The following is an 18576-nucleotide window of genomic DNA, read 5'->3' as shown; positions in this document are numbered from 1 at the left end:
TGTCACTGCGTAGCTTTTTTTGTCTTTTTTTCATGTAGCAGATTCGTCTGGTTTCCAGGCTAAGACAAGCTAGCTTGTTCATATTTTCCTTCCTTCCTTCCGTCCTTCCTCCCTCCCTTCCTAATTCATGACTTTAACATATTGTGTGTGTAGTCGGATAAGTATGAATAAGTAAAACTGGGTCTTGGGTGATAGTACAGTATTATTGCTGAATTCTGTCTATAGGGAGGGAGGGAGGGAAGGAGGGAGGGAGGGAGGGAGGGAAGGGGACATGCAGAGAGGGTCTGGGATGTGGTCCAGTAAGTAAGTGTTCCACTGAGACACTATTACAACTCAGATCAACATCCTGGGCTTAACTCTCTCTCTCTCCCTCTCTCTCTCTCTCTCTCTCTCTCTCTCTCTCTTTCTCTCTCTCTCTCTCTCTCTCTCTCGCTCTATATGTCCATTACACCCTATATGTCTCTCTTTTCTCTGTGACTCACAACTTCTATCACTCGCTCTCCCTCCCCTGTTTACTCTTGTTTTTTCTCTCTCTCTCTCTCTCTCTGTCTCTCTCTCTCTCTCTCTCTCTCTCTCTCTCTCTCTCTCTCTCTCCTTCTCTCTCTCTCTCTCTCTCTCTCTCTCTCTCTCTCTCTCTCTCTCTCTCCCCACACTCCTACTATACCTGGTTGTCTCTCTCCCATGCAGGTATTTCATTTTTAATTCTCCTGCACCTCTCTAGCTCCACTCTCTGCTCACAGCCTGTTTATTATTATTATTATTACTGTACGATATTTTGTCTACCTCAAGCTCAGGATTAAACTATATTGGAGTATCAAGGTACGTTCAATAGTATATACTGGTAGCACAATTGAATCCTTTTGCTATGTATTTATGTATTGGTCTGGAAGTGGCTGCTGATGTGAAATCTTTAACGTCCATAATATCTTGGTTTGTTTCTTGTAAACGGCAGAGTTATTGTAATTACTGAATTACTGAATGACTGCATATTTATTGACAGTTTTCCCACATGTTGAGACTTTTGTATACCTCTTTCAGTGCATGATACACAAAGTATTTACTGTACCGGCATATTTAATGGGACATTCTGCATAATGAGTACTTTTGGTACATACACAACACTTTTGTACTTTTACTCCAAGTACATTCTGAATGCCGGACTTTTTACTTAATTTGTAACATAGTATTTTTACATTGCAATAATAATATTTTTTACTTAAAAGTAAACAAATGTGAGTACTTTTTCCACCACTGGAGGTCTCACATGTTGCACACAGCTAACCTCCCAGAACCCTGTTCTCTCCCTCTCTCTCTCTCTCTCTCTCTCTCTCTCTCTCTCTCTCTCTCTCTCTCTCCCCCCCCCCCCCCCTCCCCCTCCTGTCCTTTCCGTCCCCTCAACGTCTTGCTCCTAATGTTCTCCTTTCCGCCCTGTTTATTTCCACATGGGGCATTAGGCTACACTACAACATCTTCATCTTTCATTCATGTGGATATGTTCTGACATTTGTCCTCCTGTTACGTAACACTGTATACTGTGATGGAGAGGATGGAGTAGAGAGGGGGGTGGGCACACGCACGCACGCACACACACACACGCGCGCGCGCCACCGAGACACTTTCATGAAACGTTGTGATGTCATAAATATGTTTCAACTTCGTCCCACTTCTTCTTTGGTATACGTCTTACTGTACAGTATGTTCTCCTTAAACTGTATTTCACTTTTCTACACAAGAGTCAAATCCTTGACTCTTGAGAGTAAACTGTATTTTGTGTCTTAAGTACCAGGTCTTATTACCTAACTTGAGTAAACTAAAGACCTGGAGGCGTGATCAATGCCATTTGGCTATTCTGAGTGGCCAAAGAGCATTGATCACGCCTCCAGGTCTTTAGTTTACTCAAGTTAGGTAATAAGACCTGGTACTTAAGACACGCAAAATACAGCCCTTAGAGTCAATGTGTACAGTTACAGTTGGATTCATTAACACTGAGGATTTTACCACACACACACACACACACACACACACACACACACACCCACACACACCCATGATGTGCATGAACCGTACAGCTGTCCTGGCTGTCTGTAGAGAAATCACTCACTTGCTCTCAGTTAACAGCGCAGACATAATTATTATAGCTATTATATAAAACAGAATGGTGAAAAACCCCTAGTTTGACCCCTCACATGCTACTTAAAGCAGAATATAAATAAAGCATATTTTACCTTCATAAGGTTAAGGGTACCCCAACTTTCAGCAGCTGTCAAAAACTCCCCTATAGGGGAACTGAATTTAGTGTTATAGTAGACACCTTTACAAACACATTGGTGAAGAAATGTCTTGGTAGGAAATGTATTCCCAGATTGTATTAATGTCCCCTGCCTAATATATATATTTTATAATTTGTACTGTAGCAAAAGAAGTTTTTTACTTTCATTTTACTTTAGAAAAATGAGTGTATATGTATCTGCTTTCTGCAGCTCCTCTTTGATGCGCCCGCACACACACACACACACACACACACACACGCACACGCACACGCACATGCACACGCGCGCACAAGCACACACACAACACCCACCACTGACTTTGAGAAGCAACATCAAAGATACATGCAATTAGTCAGTGCCCTGTTGGTTACTCTGGGATTACACACACACACGCGCACACGTGCACGCACACACAAGCATGCTTCGACACATGCGCACACTCACATGCAGATGCACATGCATGCATATGTGCCGCGCGCACACAGGAAATGTGATAACTGTGTTATAGGCAGGAAGTGAGGAAGGGAGAGCCTTTGAGCAGTGCTCGTTAACGCTGACTCTCTTCATCCTTGTCTGTGTCTCTCTGTGTCCAATTTAACCCATTCTGACCTGAGATCAGATTCATACGAGGTTTCCACTGGACACACACTGGTCTGATTAACCCATTCTGACCTGAGATCAGATTCATACGAGGTTTCCACTGGACACACACTGGTCTGATTAACCCATTCTGACCTGAGATCAGATTCTAAAAATGTCAGTCGTTCTTCGATTTTTCTAAAATAGCAGACCTACAAGCTCGTAGCGCGCCACTCGGTGGCGCGCTATGAGCTTGTAGATCTGCTGTTTTTCAATAGCTAAAGCATAACATGATGCTAAACACCAAAATGGGTTCCCGTTCAGAATGGGTTAAGGTTTTAGACCAATGATCTGGACATTATTCTACCCAGAAGAAGAATACAGAGCATGTATGCCCGCGGCAATCTGGGGAAATAAGACATGGAGTGTGTGTGTGCGTGTGCATGTGCATGTGCATGTGTGTGTGCGTGTGTGTGTGTGTGAGTGTGATTATTGTTCAAGCTTTGCAGCTGTCAGTGGTGGAAAGAGTACTTGCATGTTTTACTTAAGTAAAAGTATCAATACTGCAATATTGAAATACTCTGTACAAAAGTATTGGCATCAAAATGTACTTAAAGTACCAAAAGTAAAAGCACTCATTGTTCAGAATGTCCCATTTCAAGTGTAATAAAAATAGGAAAAAAAGTATAAAAAAAAGCATTATGAAAATAGCAGATCTACAAATCTGCCACAAAACTCCCACACACAGCCACAGAACTAGAGGTAGCGTAAACGATGATCTGGTGCCACCACCCACTTACAAAACAAATATATGGTTAAATTGAAAATTCACTTTCCGCAACACTGCTTTTCAGGTGTGGAATGCCCTGCCCCCCCTTCCCTTAAAACAAGCGAATCACTGGCCTCCTTTAATCAGACCAGTGTGTGTCCAGTGGAAACTTCGTATGAATCTGATCTCAGGTCAGAATGGGTTAAAACAGACCTACATTGTCACCTGTCAGCAGGTCAGAGGTTAGAGGAGGTGACTAATTACTGTTGGTCATATGTGTGTGAGTGCATCATGCAGGGACCTGAATGGAAACAAGACAGCAAAGGTCTTTCTTTCGGAAATCCTGTGCTGTTTTTTGCATTTTTCTTTTGTCTAATAAAATATTCAATCAATATTCAAACAAATGGGCCGAAGTTGGTGACGAGTGGATATGCTTTGTATAATCAAAATCTACAAAGTTAATTGTAGCCGCCTATAGCTAAAGTTTTCTAATAAATGTAGTGGAGTAAAAGTACAATATTTGCCTAAATACTCCAGTAGAGTAAAAAAACAAAATGTTTTACTTGAGTACAGTACTTGTTACTTTCCACCACTGGCAGGCTTGGCAGCTGTTCCAGGCTGAGCCGGTGCCAGGTGCTGGTTTCCACTTAACCCATTCTGACCTGAGATCAGATTCATACGAGGTTTCCACTGGACACACACTGGGTCTGATCAACCCATTCTGACCTGAGATCAGATTCTAAAAATGTCAGTCGTTCTTCGATTTTTTCAAAAAATAGCAGACCTACAAGCTCGTATCGCGCCACTCGGTGGCGCGCTACGAGCTTGTAGATCTGCTATTTTTCAATAGCTAAAGCATAACATGATGCTAACACCAAAACGGGTTCCCGGTCAGAATGGGAACAGACCTACATTGTCACCTGTCAGCAGGTCAGAGGTTAGAGGAGGTGACTAATAATTACTGTTGGTCTATGTGTGTGTGAGTGCATCATGGGACCTGAATGGAAACAAGACAGCAAAGGTCTTTCTTCGGAAATCCTGCTGTGCTGTTTGCATTTTTCTTTTGTCTAATAAAATATTCAATCAATATTCAAACAAATGGCCGAAGTGGTGGTGTCGAGTGGATATGCTTTGTATAATCAAAATCTACAAAGTTAATTGTAGCCGCCTAGCTAAATTTTTCTAATAAATGTAGTGGAGTAAAAGTACAATATTTGCCTAAATACTCCAGTAGAGTAAAAAGAAAAAAAATGTTTTACTTGAGTACAGTACTTGTTACTTTCCACCACTGGCAGGCTTGGCAGCTGTTCCAGGCTGAGCCAGTGCCAGGTGCTGGTTTCCACTTAACCCATTCATTCTGACCTGAGATCAGATTCATACGAGGTTTTCCACTGGATACACACTGGTCTGATTATTAACCCATTCTGACCTGAGATCAGATTCTAAAAAAATGTCAGTCGTTCTTCGATTTTTCAAAAAATAGCAGACCTACAAGCTCGTAGCGCGCCACTCGGTGGCGCGCTATGAGCTTGTAGATCTGCTATTTTTCAATAGCTAAAGCATGACATGATGCTAACGCCAAAATGGGTTCCCGTTCAGAATGGGTTAAGACTCAATCCACATGGTTGAGGGTAGAATGGACAATTACACTCTACTCTATAGACGAGGCGCTCTATTTTCGTCTAAGCTAAACCCCTTATCCCTAAACTATATACTTTGCCTTTTTGAATAGTTCAAATAGCCAATCTATACATCGACATGTTGTGAGCAGGCTATTTTAACTATTCAAAGATGTTTCTCAAAATGGTAAAAAGGCAGAGTAGTTTAAGGGATAAGGGGTTTAGCATGGACGAAAATAGAGCCAAAGGTTTTCAGACTTTGCTCTCTAGGCAGGGTGGCGCCATTGCTCCTTTTTGTTGGAGTTGTGCATAGAGTATAACTCCTGTGTCTAAACCTCCAGGGCATCTGCGGTGAGGTATCTCAGGATTCCTTGAGGGGGGTCCCCAGGCAAATGAGGATATAATATAAAATAAAATTATACGTTTATTTAACAGGGACAATACAAAAAACAACGTGTCAAGTTGTAAAAACAAGAAACCGTTGCGTTGTACATAGCGTTTATAGTAAGGCTAATATGCAACCCCAGTGCCTGGTTTAGGCCTTTCTATACAATTTTGAACTACCTAGTACCTATACTAAAAACAATTGTGTACAAAAAATACAATACCCATTACATTGACCTATAAAACAAAGACATAATCACTCAGGTAACCAGTCAGACACTATACATGCGAGCACAGTTGATTTGATTTCAACCATCATATCAAGCACATTTAAAACAATCGAGATTGACAAAAGTGCTGTAGTGTACACAGTCAAATCAAAGCATCAACTAAAAACATTTATGCATGTGCACCCATAAAGTTCCGATAAAATACCCACGTAGCTTCAAAACACAATTGAAGTACAGTTAAAAATCAGGAATGATCAAAGGCCATAGAAAAGAGAGGAGTCTTGAGAAGAGACCTGAACACCTCGATGGACTGCAGGGGCACTTTTGATGTTAACCCATTCTGAACGGGTTAGCATCGTGTTATGCTTTAGCTATTGAAAAACAGCAGATCTACAAGCTCATAGCGCGCCACCGAGTGGCGCGCTACGAGCTTGTAGGTCTGCTATTTTTTTTTAAATCGAAGAACGACTGACATTTTTAGAATCTGATCTCGGGTCAGAATGGGTTCATCAGACCAGTGTGTGTGTGTCCAGTGGAAACCTCGTATGAATCTGATCTCAGGTCAGAATGGATTTTAAAAGACAGGCTGTTCCAGAGCGTGGGTGCTGCAACAGCAAAGGCATGATATCCTCTGGATCTTAAGTTTAATGGAGGAACCAGTCAAAAGCAGCTGTTTGGCAGACCTCAACGCTCTGTACCGGCTGGAGTATAATCATCCAAAGGTTCAGATTCAGGGCAAGGGGGAAGAGTGATCAATCAAGGAAAACAAACACATTATCTGCATACCGTATGTACATACAGTACCTGAGATAAGATAAACAAAAGCATATTTGCACAACAGGGTTTCTGAGAGAGAATCATTTGAAATGGGGGTCCATGGCCCAATGAAATTGCATGTGGGGCTGTGCTATATGCTAATATGGAGCTGTAATGTCTACTTTCATTATCAACTGGACAGCCCAGAGAACAAACAACTGTCCAGAGCTTAACTTGACCACCTGTTTGTTCATCTTCTCTACTAAATTGTACGTAGACATTGAAGACGACAGTGTGTTAGTTATCCTCGTGGGCTTGCGCTAGCATAGCAGACGAAGAATTGTGTCACCTTTTGTGAAAACATTGGGTTGTCATTAGCAGTCCTGTGTTCGGGGTTAATCATAATTTTTTTTGTATTTGTGCCTTTGGCAACTTTCACCAATGTTCAGTATTGATGCAGAATGTTCAGCTATTATGACATCCCCGAATAGGTGCGTGTGTGCGTGCGTGCGTGCGTGCGTGCGTGCGTGTGTGCGTGCGCGTGTTCGTGTGTGTACTGAGTAGGTGTGTGTCTGTATAAATGAACCTGTCAAGAGAGTTTGACAAATGATTGATTTTGTTATGGAGAAGGGGCCTATACAAGATACAGGAAATGGAATTGTGGTTGGGGTTATGGGTTCCTATACCTCCCAATGTTCAAGGAAATGAGAGAGAGAGATTGAGAGAGAGGCATACAGTTTGGTTGTTTTCTCTGGTATCTACTAGTAACTACTGCACACAGTCTCAGGGCTTTCAGATAGAGATACAGAAAGATGGAGAAAGAAACAGACGGACAAAGAGAGAGACCTGACTTCTGGTTTGTTTGCACCGACATTTCAGCCTGTTGCTGTTTTGTTCTCTGTGCCCAACAACAGCAGATGCGTGTGTGTGTGTGTGTGTGTGTGTGTGTGTGTGTGTGTGTGTGTGTGCGTGCACGTGGACACGGGCTGAGATTCAGACACACACAAACGGATAACAAATAAAAAAGAACAGCAGTAGCTTCTCTCTCTCTCCCTCTCTCTCCCTCTCCTGTCTTTCTCTGGCCGGGGGTCTGACCATTTGGCTCGCAGTCAGACAGACAGACTGTCAGCAGCCAGCGAGAGACGAGGGACAAACAACAAAGGGGCAGCGAGTGAGCAAGAGAGCGAACATGCAGGAGACGAGACAGGAAGGGAGTGACTGCAGGGGAAAAGAGGAGATGGGAAGACTAGATTGAGCAAGACAACGACTTTGAAACAGGATGACTTTTAGTGAGAAGGACTGAAGTGGGACATACAGGGCAACTTGGAACAGAGAAACTTAGAAAGGAAAGACTTTAGAACAGAAAGACTTTAGACTGACTAGAACAATACAACTTACTAAATGACAGAGCGGCATACGCCAGAACAACTCAGGCCAGAACAACTGGCTAGAGGGAGGGACGAAATAGAGCGAAGCAGGAGAGACAGCTGGGCAAGAGAAAAGAGAAGAGAAAGAGAGCGTGAGGGAGAAAAAGAGAAGAGAGAGAGAAACAAGTGCTCGTGTGGAAGGAGTTAGAGAGAGAGAGAGAGAGAGAGAGAGAGAGAGAGAGAGAGAGAGAGAGGGGCACAAAAGGGGAGTTAACCCAGTGAGAAGAAGGCAAGGATCTTAGGTCATAAAAACCTCCTACAGTCACAGCTGAGAATAGCGCCGGGCGCTTACACACACACACACACACACACACACACACACACACACACACACACACACACACTTTCATTCAGTCTCACAATTACATTTACTTGCTGTCCAACACTACTGCATGCTAGGATCATGTCATAGCGGTTTAGTTGTATTCTCTTGTAATTCCATCTGTGTGCTGTACTACTTAACACAGCACGTGCAGTGCACACATACAGTATACACACACAGTGCAGCATCAGAGAGGGAGACACAAGACAGAAGGGAGAGGCAGGGCAGCAATGGGCCGGTAGCATGGATTCTCCCATTGACATTTACAAGCACTTCTCCTGGCTTAAAAAGGTGAGACTTCTTTAGCTATTTTCTATTTCTTCTAACTTGGAATCTGTAGAAGTTTGAGGGATTAACATTGATGAAGATATTGCACAGAATCACAATTTGTTTTGTGTGAATGTAGAATATAGTTTTGTGTTTCCGTTACTGTTAATGGCATTGTTATTAATGTGAAATGGCTTGTTATAGTCGTAAAAATGTGACAGATCCGTCTTGATCACTATAGACATAATGTTTATGTTTAGATAATGGGTAGGAGTGATATAAAAAAGAAGTTTTGCAAAAATCGGCCTCCTGGTGGCGCTATAATAGGGCATTGTAAAAAGGGTGGCATTTCTTCCTCAACCTAGTGGTACTGTGTGTGCAGAGTTTCACTGCAATCGGATGCTCCGTTCATGATTTGAGGCAAAAATTGGCCTCCTGGTGCAGATATAATTAAAAGGCTGATGTGAAAAATGCAGGTCAGAAGTTTTTCATTAGCCTCTAGGGAGTGTGCAACTGTGCATGCAACGTTTCACCCCGATCAGTCCAGTTATAGGTACAGGTTAACCCAAATTGGCCTGTTATAGAGCTACCAGGAGGCCGATTTGAAAAAATGTAGGGTGGCATTTATTCCTGGCCTATTGTGGGACTGTGCGTGCAAAATCTCACAGCAATCGTTCATGTTTTGAGGCGTTTTGTTCAAAACTGAATACTCCTGCAAACTTTGGAAGCCAATCTTAGCCAATCAGGATGTAATATGAAAAATCAGACAGTTCCGCCTTGATCAAATGACTATAGAGAGATGCTGTGTAATGATTTGTTTTCTGTGTTTAACTGTAATCAGATAAAGAGTCCTTATGACTTCAACACTGTTCCCTGCAGAGGGTGAGTGTTGTTGTTGTCCAGCCCCTGTGTTATTTTCGGGGTTAAATGTTTTCTTATGTCATTTCCCGTTAGTTTAAGAGCTGGGCTGTGTCTCCGATGTGGGCAGGGCTGGCTGCATGGGTCTTATTGGTGGCGGTGTGCGTGTGTAGGGGAATTAGTTAAGGACCTTTATCAGATGAGTCATTATCCATCATCTGATTGCACTTGAGAAAACAAAAGTGATACTGTGTATGGTCAGGATTCAGAACTCTCTGTGCTGTTGTGAGGAAGGTGCAGTCTGCAAATAACTCAAATAAATGAAATATGTATTATTCAAGATTTCAGGATATATAGTAAATCAAACAATGATGTACTTACAATATATGTGACACACCCATACAGGACGTACCAAAGGAAAATAATATGCCTACTTATAAATGTCATATACCCTATTGGCCTGAATATAAGACTATGTTTTTTTCCAATGGAAATATCCTAATAAACGTATTATAATCGGGGACAAGACTATTTGATATTCAATGTTCTTTTTCCACAAATGAGTCTTGGAAAAATGGGGATTGTCTTATAATCAGAGTCGTCTTATATTCGGGACAATACGGTAATCGGTATAATACAAAAGAATAGGTACACACACAAAAATATTCAAATGAGTGTGCTAGTATCAAAAATAAGAAATTGTATAGTCCTACACTTAAAATCTCTACAGCAATAAATACTGCACAGTTTGCATCGGACTTAAAAATGTGCTCTGCATGATCACTTAATTTGAAGAGGTTCATCTTTAAATCTACAAGACAGGTTCTGTCATGGATAAATCGTGTGTGTGTGTGTGTGTGTGTGTGTGTGTGTGTGTGTGTGTGTGTGTGTGTGTGTGTGTGTGTGTGTGTGTGTGTGTGTGTGTGTGTGTGTGTGTGTGTGTGTGTGTGTGTGTGTGTGTGTGTGTGTGTGTGTGTGTGTGTGTGTGTGTGTGTGTGTGTGTGTGTGTGTGTGTGTTTCATTGTTGTTTATGCCATATCACAATAGTATATCCAGTCTATTATCATGATACGAATATAATATTGATACTAGGGTTGTCCCGATCACATTTTGTTTTGGTTTCCGATCCGATTCTGATCATTTGAAAATGATGTGATCGGCCCCGATCCGATCGGGACAGCCCTATAGTTGCTGCAAGCCATTTCATTATGTTGCGCCATTGTTGCGGTCAATTATTTTTTTTCTCCTGGTCAATCATTTTCAAGATTTTTAAGCCAGGTCACTGGTTTAGAATGTAGTTTTTGTAGGTGTAGGTACCCTCACAAAAACATGCAGTAATCCTGGTCTCTAAACTGCCTCCCCCTGGCCAGCCGGAGCGCCTGATGGAGGGGAAAGGAACTGGTTGGAATAACGTGTTCCTTCCACGCGCTACGTCCAACCAGGGAAACTCCCCCCTGTCAGGTGTAAAGGAGCAACTTGGACACTCAAGCATGAAGGAAGCATGAGTTAAGTCTGTTGCTCTCCCCAGGTTGGTGGAGGGTGTGTAGAGCCCAGGATCACAGTAGATGATTGACACAGGGGTGAAAAATGGGTTACAAAATCGTGGGATAAAAAATATATATTAAAAAAAAAAAAGAATGTAGCTTTTGCTTTGTTCTCGGTGTTCTCTGTGCTCTTTGACCACTTTGGAGACCTGATCAATTAGTGAGGATTGATAGTGATAATCTAAGACGTTTTTTTTACAGGCTGAGAAAAATGTGAAGTTCTTCAAAACAATACCTCTTTCAGGACAAAGATATACTTGTCGGCCAGGGGACTACTGTAACCTTTCAAAGTGGAATGTGGAGATATATTTGCTGAGTATTGGTCGTGTGAGAAGAAGAATGTCTTTGATTTGTCCCTGGAGGCGGCGTTCAGAGGCATTAACTTAAGATGGTCCTTGCAAGTTATGTTTGTTTTAGCTCCCACAAGACACGCATACCGCCGTGTTTCTAAATCCAATCTTAAGGCAGTTCTAATTCAATTTCTGAGCACAGCATGTTTTCACAGTTTTTGGCAAAGTGAATTTGGGAAGCCGACTGCTTTTTGTGTGCTATATTTATGCAGATGCAGATCTAACATTAAATTAAAGTCAGTTGGCTCTATATAACAAACATACATAAAACATAGACTGACAACCAAGATTCAATTCCAAGATACGGCTTACCTCGTTTACCTGCATAACGGCATTATCTAGAACAGGATTATTTAAATGTATCAAGCACACAGTTTTCTAAATGGCGAGAATAGGAGTTCCTTCCGCAAATTTAGGTTTTAACCATGTCAACCCATAGCATTCTTATTCTGTTGTGAACAAAACAGCGGGGCTACAAAAGCCTTTAGATTGAATGCTGATGATATTTGGTGAAGAGTAACTACTCGTATAACATTTCAGTATAGAATTAGAAAGAAAAGGTTTCATGGTTTGCTTTTATACCGTTCACTCCATATCTTCCTCTTTTTTTAATTCAAAGATTTTTTATGTATCATGCTACAACACAGAAACATAATCGTGTACTACTGTAGGAAGTTGTAAAACAATAGGCAGGGTGCATCTCTTTCTCTCCATGTTCTGCCTTCCAGCATGGTAGCTAACCACAATGCTGGCGCAACGATTAAAAAACATGCGGGAGTGATTTGTATGGGACTTCTTCAACACTGAAAGCTTAATAGAAGGACTGGGATATAGTGCATTAGGGGGTTTTTATTTTTCAAGGTCTTTAAAAGAGGCAGGGCGTTGTTGCTTTTTTGCTGTGCTGTCATGCATTTTCAGACTCTTGAGTCATATTTGTCATCATGCGTTTGTTCACAATCGCCTCCCACCCAATCCCATGTAAATTAGCCTACTTTTCGCTGGAAAGGCTCATGAAACTAAATCTATAGCTTCATACAACGATAACTTCCCAGAAAATGGTCCACAAAAAACTAAAAGAACCAACTAGAATTGGCTTTAAATTGAAGTGTTAAAAGAGTGAGAAAACTAACATTTACGTAACATTCATGTACGTGCGGGCTGCTAAAAGAGAGAACGGTGTACAGTCATTAGGATAACAATCAAACAGGCAAATGACCGTGACAAAACAACTCCAACAACATTAGTCATTATTTCCTAACCGTGTAGAGCAGTTGAAGTTGGTAATGAATCATTCATAAATGATTTGGTTAATTTGAATGACAATTGTTTATGAATAAAATATGTTTTCTTTTGTTGTCAGAGACTAGTTTCCTTGAGTTTACAAAGACGCCCATGCCATGCAGCACTATGCTAGTTGACGTACAAACTTAACTAGCAGGATATTGTTGCCTTAACTGTGACCGGAAGGCACCAAAAATGTCTTCAGGACCACAAATATGCATTACTTTAGTCAGAAACCAAAAGAAGAATCGGAACAGGAAAAAATTCAAGAAAGGTCTCAGTAATGCTGAGGTTTTGACTGTATTGCCAAAACAAAATATCTGTATTTAGTCGTTAAATCGGTGTTTATTGGACAAGTCATGGGGAATTCTGTGGGCTGGGCAATCTTCTGAACGGGTCGAAACGGGTCAAAGATGCTGTGATCACTGATTTATCAAATAATAGTCCGGCAGGCCCAGGCGGTGGCGTAACCGTCTGGGCACCCGACTGGTAATCCAGTCGCAGTGTGCCGCGGGTTCGACTCCCGAGCCCGACACGGCCTTTACTGCATGTCTTCCCCCATCTCTCTCCCGTTTCCTGTCAGCCTACTGTCTGTCCCTTCGAAAAAACCAATAAAAGGCGTAAGCCGCAAAAATAATATATCTAAAAAATATATAAAGCCCGGCAGCCGACAGGATTCTTTTGTTTAAAGTGGGAAATTTGGCATATAGTCTTTTTTTATTGGCCTAAAATATTGTCATGAATCCACTTGCTGACCGGCTGTCACTATTGGGCAATTTGTTTTATTGGGGTTTCTCGTGACTACCATTAACATCCTATGGCAGGCAAAACTGTCAAACTTCCCTTATGCTTTAAGTAGCATGTGACATGTAAAACTAGGTGGTTTTCATGATTCTGAAAAAAAAAACACTCATTGGGCTAAAAACAGCCATAGACGTCATGACAAACGTGATGAGATCAGCACAAAATGTGATGAGGTCAGCACAGTGTAGCTATGGCTGTCTTTAGCCCAAGGAGTATATTTGGTGCAAAACTAATGCTTTGGAATGGATTCTAGTCTATTTTAAAGATTCTAGTTTTTGAGGGCTCCAATGTTTGGCTTTCAGACATTTTAATGTTCGTCTTATTCATGCTCCCCCAAAAATCAACAGGTCCCCACTCGTGAGAGTTGTGACATCATGTGGCAGCCACAGTGGGCGCCCCTCACTTCACAGAAGTGTGATTTATTTATATACAGTATATACCTAACGAGAGGAGTCAGGCTTTGTGCCTCTGTTCATAAGTTGGCTCAGGAAGAGCTGCTAGCTAGGGCTGCGCTTACACAAACACAAGCCCCTTCCCTAGTACACTCATTTACAGTGGAAATTATGACTCAGTGGGTTATGGGTCGTTGGTTACACATTGCAAATATACAGTACTATACAATGGTATTTATGGCATGTCGTGCTGTATGAAGCTATATACCGTTTAGCATGGACGTCTTCATTAATCACTGACTGAATGCTTATACAATCCTCTCTGGTCCACTTATCGCTGTGTCTAATTTCAGAATGAATGGATACGTTTGTTTCCTTGTGATATTTGAGGCATGCATCTGACCTCAAACAAGAATTACAGTACGAACATCTGACCTCAAACAAGCTTAGTTAGTTAGTGAGTGACAATCAATCCAAATATGGCTATGCTGTAAGAGAGCGATCAGCTTCCTAGCGTCTGTACACTCATCTCCTCCACGACTCCACCGTCTGTTTCTTTCTCTTGTTTTCTCGTCCACTCTTTTCTTTCATGCTGTGATGATCTCACACTCTGCTGGTTCTTTCTCTCTCTCCACTTCTGCTCCTGTTTAGTATGCAGTATGTTAATGTGTTTAATGTCTCCATATGGTCTTTGTCAGAGAACCAAAGTCGGTATGCATGCATCCTCCCTGCAGTCGGTGAACTCTGCCAAAGATATGTGAAGGATACAATCATGTTTAGGAATATGAGCTTTAGTCGATCTGATGGAGAGAGAGAGAACTTTTGTAACCTTTTTTTGAACATTTGCTGATTGTTGATGCCAAAGCGTTTAGTTGTAGAACGTTTTCTAGTTACTCTCAGCATGTTCAACACAAATATTACGTTTTAAACCTACATGGACATCGCTAGTTCTTATCGTCATTCTTATCATCATATCGCTATAAACCTGCTCACACTAAAGTAAACAGGAAGACGAGGGACAGCACCCTGTTGTTGTTCCAATGTTTTTCTTTTTCAATGAATGGCACAAAATGACATCATGTTGACTTACTGATGACCATGAGGAGTGAGATATTCATGACAAAAACTCATGCCATCTCACACAGTGGTCTTGTACAATATTGGTTCATGACTTATTTACTTAGTTTACTAGTAATCATCACGACTCGAGTAAATATTTCCCTTTTCTTACAAAAAATATGTATCGTATTGCTTTTTTTTAGTAGAAGTAGTGAAAATAGCCGATCTGCAAGCTTGTAACACGCGTTGTATGCTTGTAGATATTTTCACTAGTTTGGGTCATGGGCTAAGACGTTTGGGAACCACTGTTTGACATAGACCATATTCACACTGTTTGACATGGACCATATTCACACTGTTTGACATAGACCATATTCACACTGTTTGACATAGACCATATTCACACTGTTTGACATGGACCATATTCACACTGTTTGACATGGACCATATTCACACTGTTTGACATAGACCATATTCACACTGTTTGACATAGACCATATTACCACTGTTTGACATAGACCATATTCACACTGTTTGACATAGACCATATTCACACTGTTTGACATGGACCATATTCACACTGTTTGACATAGACCATATTCACACTGTTTGACATAGACCATATTCACACTGTTTGACATCGACCATATTCACACTGTTTGACATGGACCATATTCACACTGTTTGACATAGACCATATTCACACTGTTTGACATAGACCATATTACCACTGTTTGACATAGACCATATTACCACTGTTTGACATAGACCATATTCACACTGTTTGACATGGACCATATTCACACGGCAGCTATTTTGCTCTAATTACTTCATGAGATAATTAATAAAATAGAAATGCTAATACTAAATGGCCAATGTTTGAATATGGTTGATGGTAGAACTCTTCTCTTGCCATAGTCTTGATCTGTCTTTCTCTGTGTGTTTTGTTCAGGTGAGCCTGTGTTCTCCGATCAACAATGAGACGTACCAGGAACGACTGCTCCGTCTAGAGGGGGACAAGGAATCTCTAGTGCTACAGGTCTGTACTCCTGGTGTGTGTGTGTGTGTGTGTGTGTGTGTGTGTGTGTGTGTGTGTGTGTGTGTGTGTGTGTGTGTGTGTGTGTGTGTGTGTGTGTGTGTGTGTGTGTGTGTGTGTGTGTGTGTGTGTGTGTGTGTGTGTGTGTGTGTGTGTGTGTGTGTGTGTGTGTGTGTGTGTGCGCGTGTGTGTGCGTGCGTATCAGGTCTGTACTCCGTGTGTGCGCGTATCAGGTCTGTACTCGTGATGTGTGGCGTGTGTGTGTGCATCTGCATCCTGGTGCTAGCTGGGACTGCTTAGGTCAACCAAGGTGAAACCTGCCATTTGTGTTTGTGTGTAAACTGGTGTCAGAATAACTTTATGCACCAAGGACAGTGGTGGGGAAAAGTACTCGCATGTTTTACTTAAGTAAAAGTATCAATACTGCAATATAGAAATGCTCTGTTACAAGTAAAAGACTGGAATTCAAAATGTACTTGAGTAAAAATACAAAACTATTGACATCATGATCAAAGTACCAAAAGTAAAAGTTGTGTCGAATGTCACGTTTCATATTCTAATTCTAAAAATTTCTAAAAATCATTATAAAATTGCCGATCTGATCTTTTCAAATGGCCGAAATGTATATCTCTGAAGTAGCTAACGTATGTTTTGTAATGATAATCACTATACACTACAAACATATTTTGTATGGCATACAGTCTAGCCAGCACTTGGGTTAATTCTTGTTCCCTTGACAGCGAACGTGTCCAGACAGTGTCACTCTCTCTGTAATGTGTGTTTACTGTCAGCAAGAACTACAACGCTAGACGTGGAGATTATATGTCTGCGTGCTAAGCAATGTCAGTTTGCTGCGAGGCATTTTCCCCCTTGCTCCTACATCATTTTAACCCATTCTGACCTGAGATCAGATTCATACGAGGTTTCCACTGGACACACACTGGTCTGATTAACCCATTCTGACCTGAGATCAGATTCTAAAAATGTCAGTCGTTCTTCGATTTTTCAAAAATAGCAGACCTACAAGCTCGTAGCGCGCCACTCGGTGGCGCGCTATGAGCTTGTAGATCTGCTATTTTTCAATAGCTAAAGCACGACATGATGCCAACACCAAAATGCGTTCCCGTTCAGAATGGGTTAATGGTCAGGGTCATGTAGCTGTGATTTTTTTTTTTTTTGCTTGCATGTGTGGTGTGTGTAGTGTACAGTATCTTTTACTGTAATTGTAGTTTTCAAGCAGCTCCTCGGGCTCTGTCTTAGCTTGTCATGTGAGGCAAACCCTCATCAACATGCATGTGTGTTTGTTTTGTGATGTGGGAAACCTTGCGTGGGTGGATTTTCATTATGCGTTCATTTTTTGGGGGGGGGGGGGGGTAGTCTTTCCAACACAAAGTTAGAACCATAAACTCCACCCGCCTGGTATGTTGAAGTGTTACAAAACCCATTTTGGACCTCTAAATGGCTCTATCTCTATCTCTCTTGTACACTTGGCTACCTCCCCACAGACATACACAAACACACACACACATACACACACCTGCCTGTTGCACATTCCTCAGGCTCGCTTCCAGCTCCTGTCATTGGTTGATAGCCAAGGTGACTGGGGCTTGGTTCTTTGACAGAGCATTTAATTGGCTGTCGACAGGTTCACCCATGGTGCTTTGCTTTGCTTTCCCTTTGACTGCTTCTCCTTCAGGGCAGTCAGAGTCATTCTGTGTGTGTGTGTGTGTGTGTTTGTACACATGCGTATGTGCACACTTTAGCACATACTGTATACGCTGAGTAACAGACTTCTCTATAATAGTGCAGGGAACTTTCACCTCCTTTGTGTGTGTGTGTGTGTGTGTGTGTGTGTGTGTGTGGCATAGGAAAGAAACATGGCAGAGGTAAGGGACTGATAAGCTTCAGAATACTGGGTCATTCTTTTAAACATCTAAAAGAAGACACTATAAAATAAAATCCTTTTTTAATGTAACTCTTATATTGCACAAATGATGGTTACATTTGTTTGGTCCCAAATGTTACAAATGGCTAAAGTAGCGCTGCGGTCTTTTACGGTGTATAAACTACAAAGACAGTTCATTTTAAATAGGTCACTGGGATTGCGATAGTTGTTGCGTTTAGTTGTGAAGTTGCTTGGTACTGTATGAGCTACATTTAAACTTTATTCAATGACAGGCAAATATTGTGTATATATACGACAGACTTACATGAGATGTACTAGATTCAAATGTTGACTAGTTTCATTTGTCTGTTGACTGCTACTTCACTTATGGAGCATTGTTTAAGAAACATGGCTCTGTCAATATAAAAAGTTCTAGCGTCACTCTTAGGAACAATGGACACTGGTTTATATTGGCTTTATTCTTTTTTCTTTCTTTTATAATCTGTATTTTAACAAAGCTAAAGCCAAAGCAAACATCAGTGTTTGAATAGACAAGACAGGGGGTCTCGCTCTGTGGTTTTGAAGTGGACTGGAGTCAGAGGAGATCCGGTTTCAGGGGCAGAATCTGTTCTCGGTGGTGGAGGCTGAGGTGACAGTGACTGAGCCAGAGGTTTGTGCGGTGTGTTGGTTTGGACTGTTTGGCAGGAGTTGAGTTGCGTCGACGAGGGAGATTACGGTAAATGT

General features: G+C 41.5%; 1 protein-coding gene across 7 annotated transcripts in view; it reads left to right on the top strand.

Moving 5' to 3' along the window:
- ppfibp2b (PPFIA binding protein 2b) overlaps positions 1–18576 on the top strand; it is a 100362-nt gene that overhangs the window by 34192 nt on the left and 47594 nt on the right. For 5 of the 7 annotated variants that reach the window (XM_080761986.1, XM_080761983.1, XM_080761984.1 and 2 more), the window contains exon 4: positions 15864–15950. In XM_080761986.1, coding sequence (XP_080618112.1) covers positions 15864–15950 — 87 coding nt within the window. Of the gene's footprint in view, positions 1–7859; positions 8648–15863; positions 15951–17800; positions 17834–18576 lie in introns of those variants that run through there. The other 2 variants (XM_080761985.1, XM_080761987.1) reach the window with 2 other exon arrangements.

Source organism: Protomyctophum bolini (genome assembly GCF_963924005.1).
Source record: "Protomyctophum bolini genome assembly, chromosome: 4".
Taxonomy (NCBI): Eukaryota; Metazoa; Chordata; class Actinopteri; order Myctophiformes; family Myctophidae; genus Protomyctophum; species Protomyctophum bolini.
This window is presented reverse-complemented; position numbering and strand designations above follow the sequence as displayed.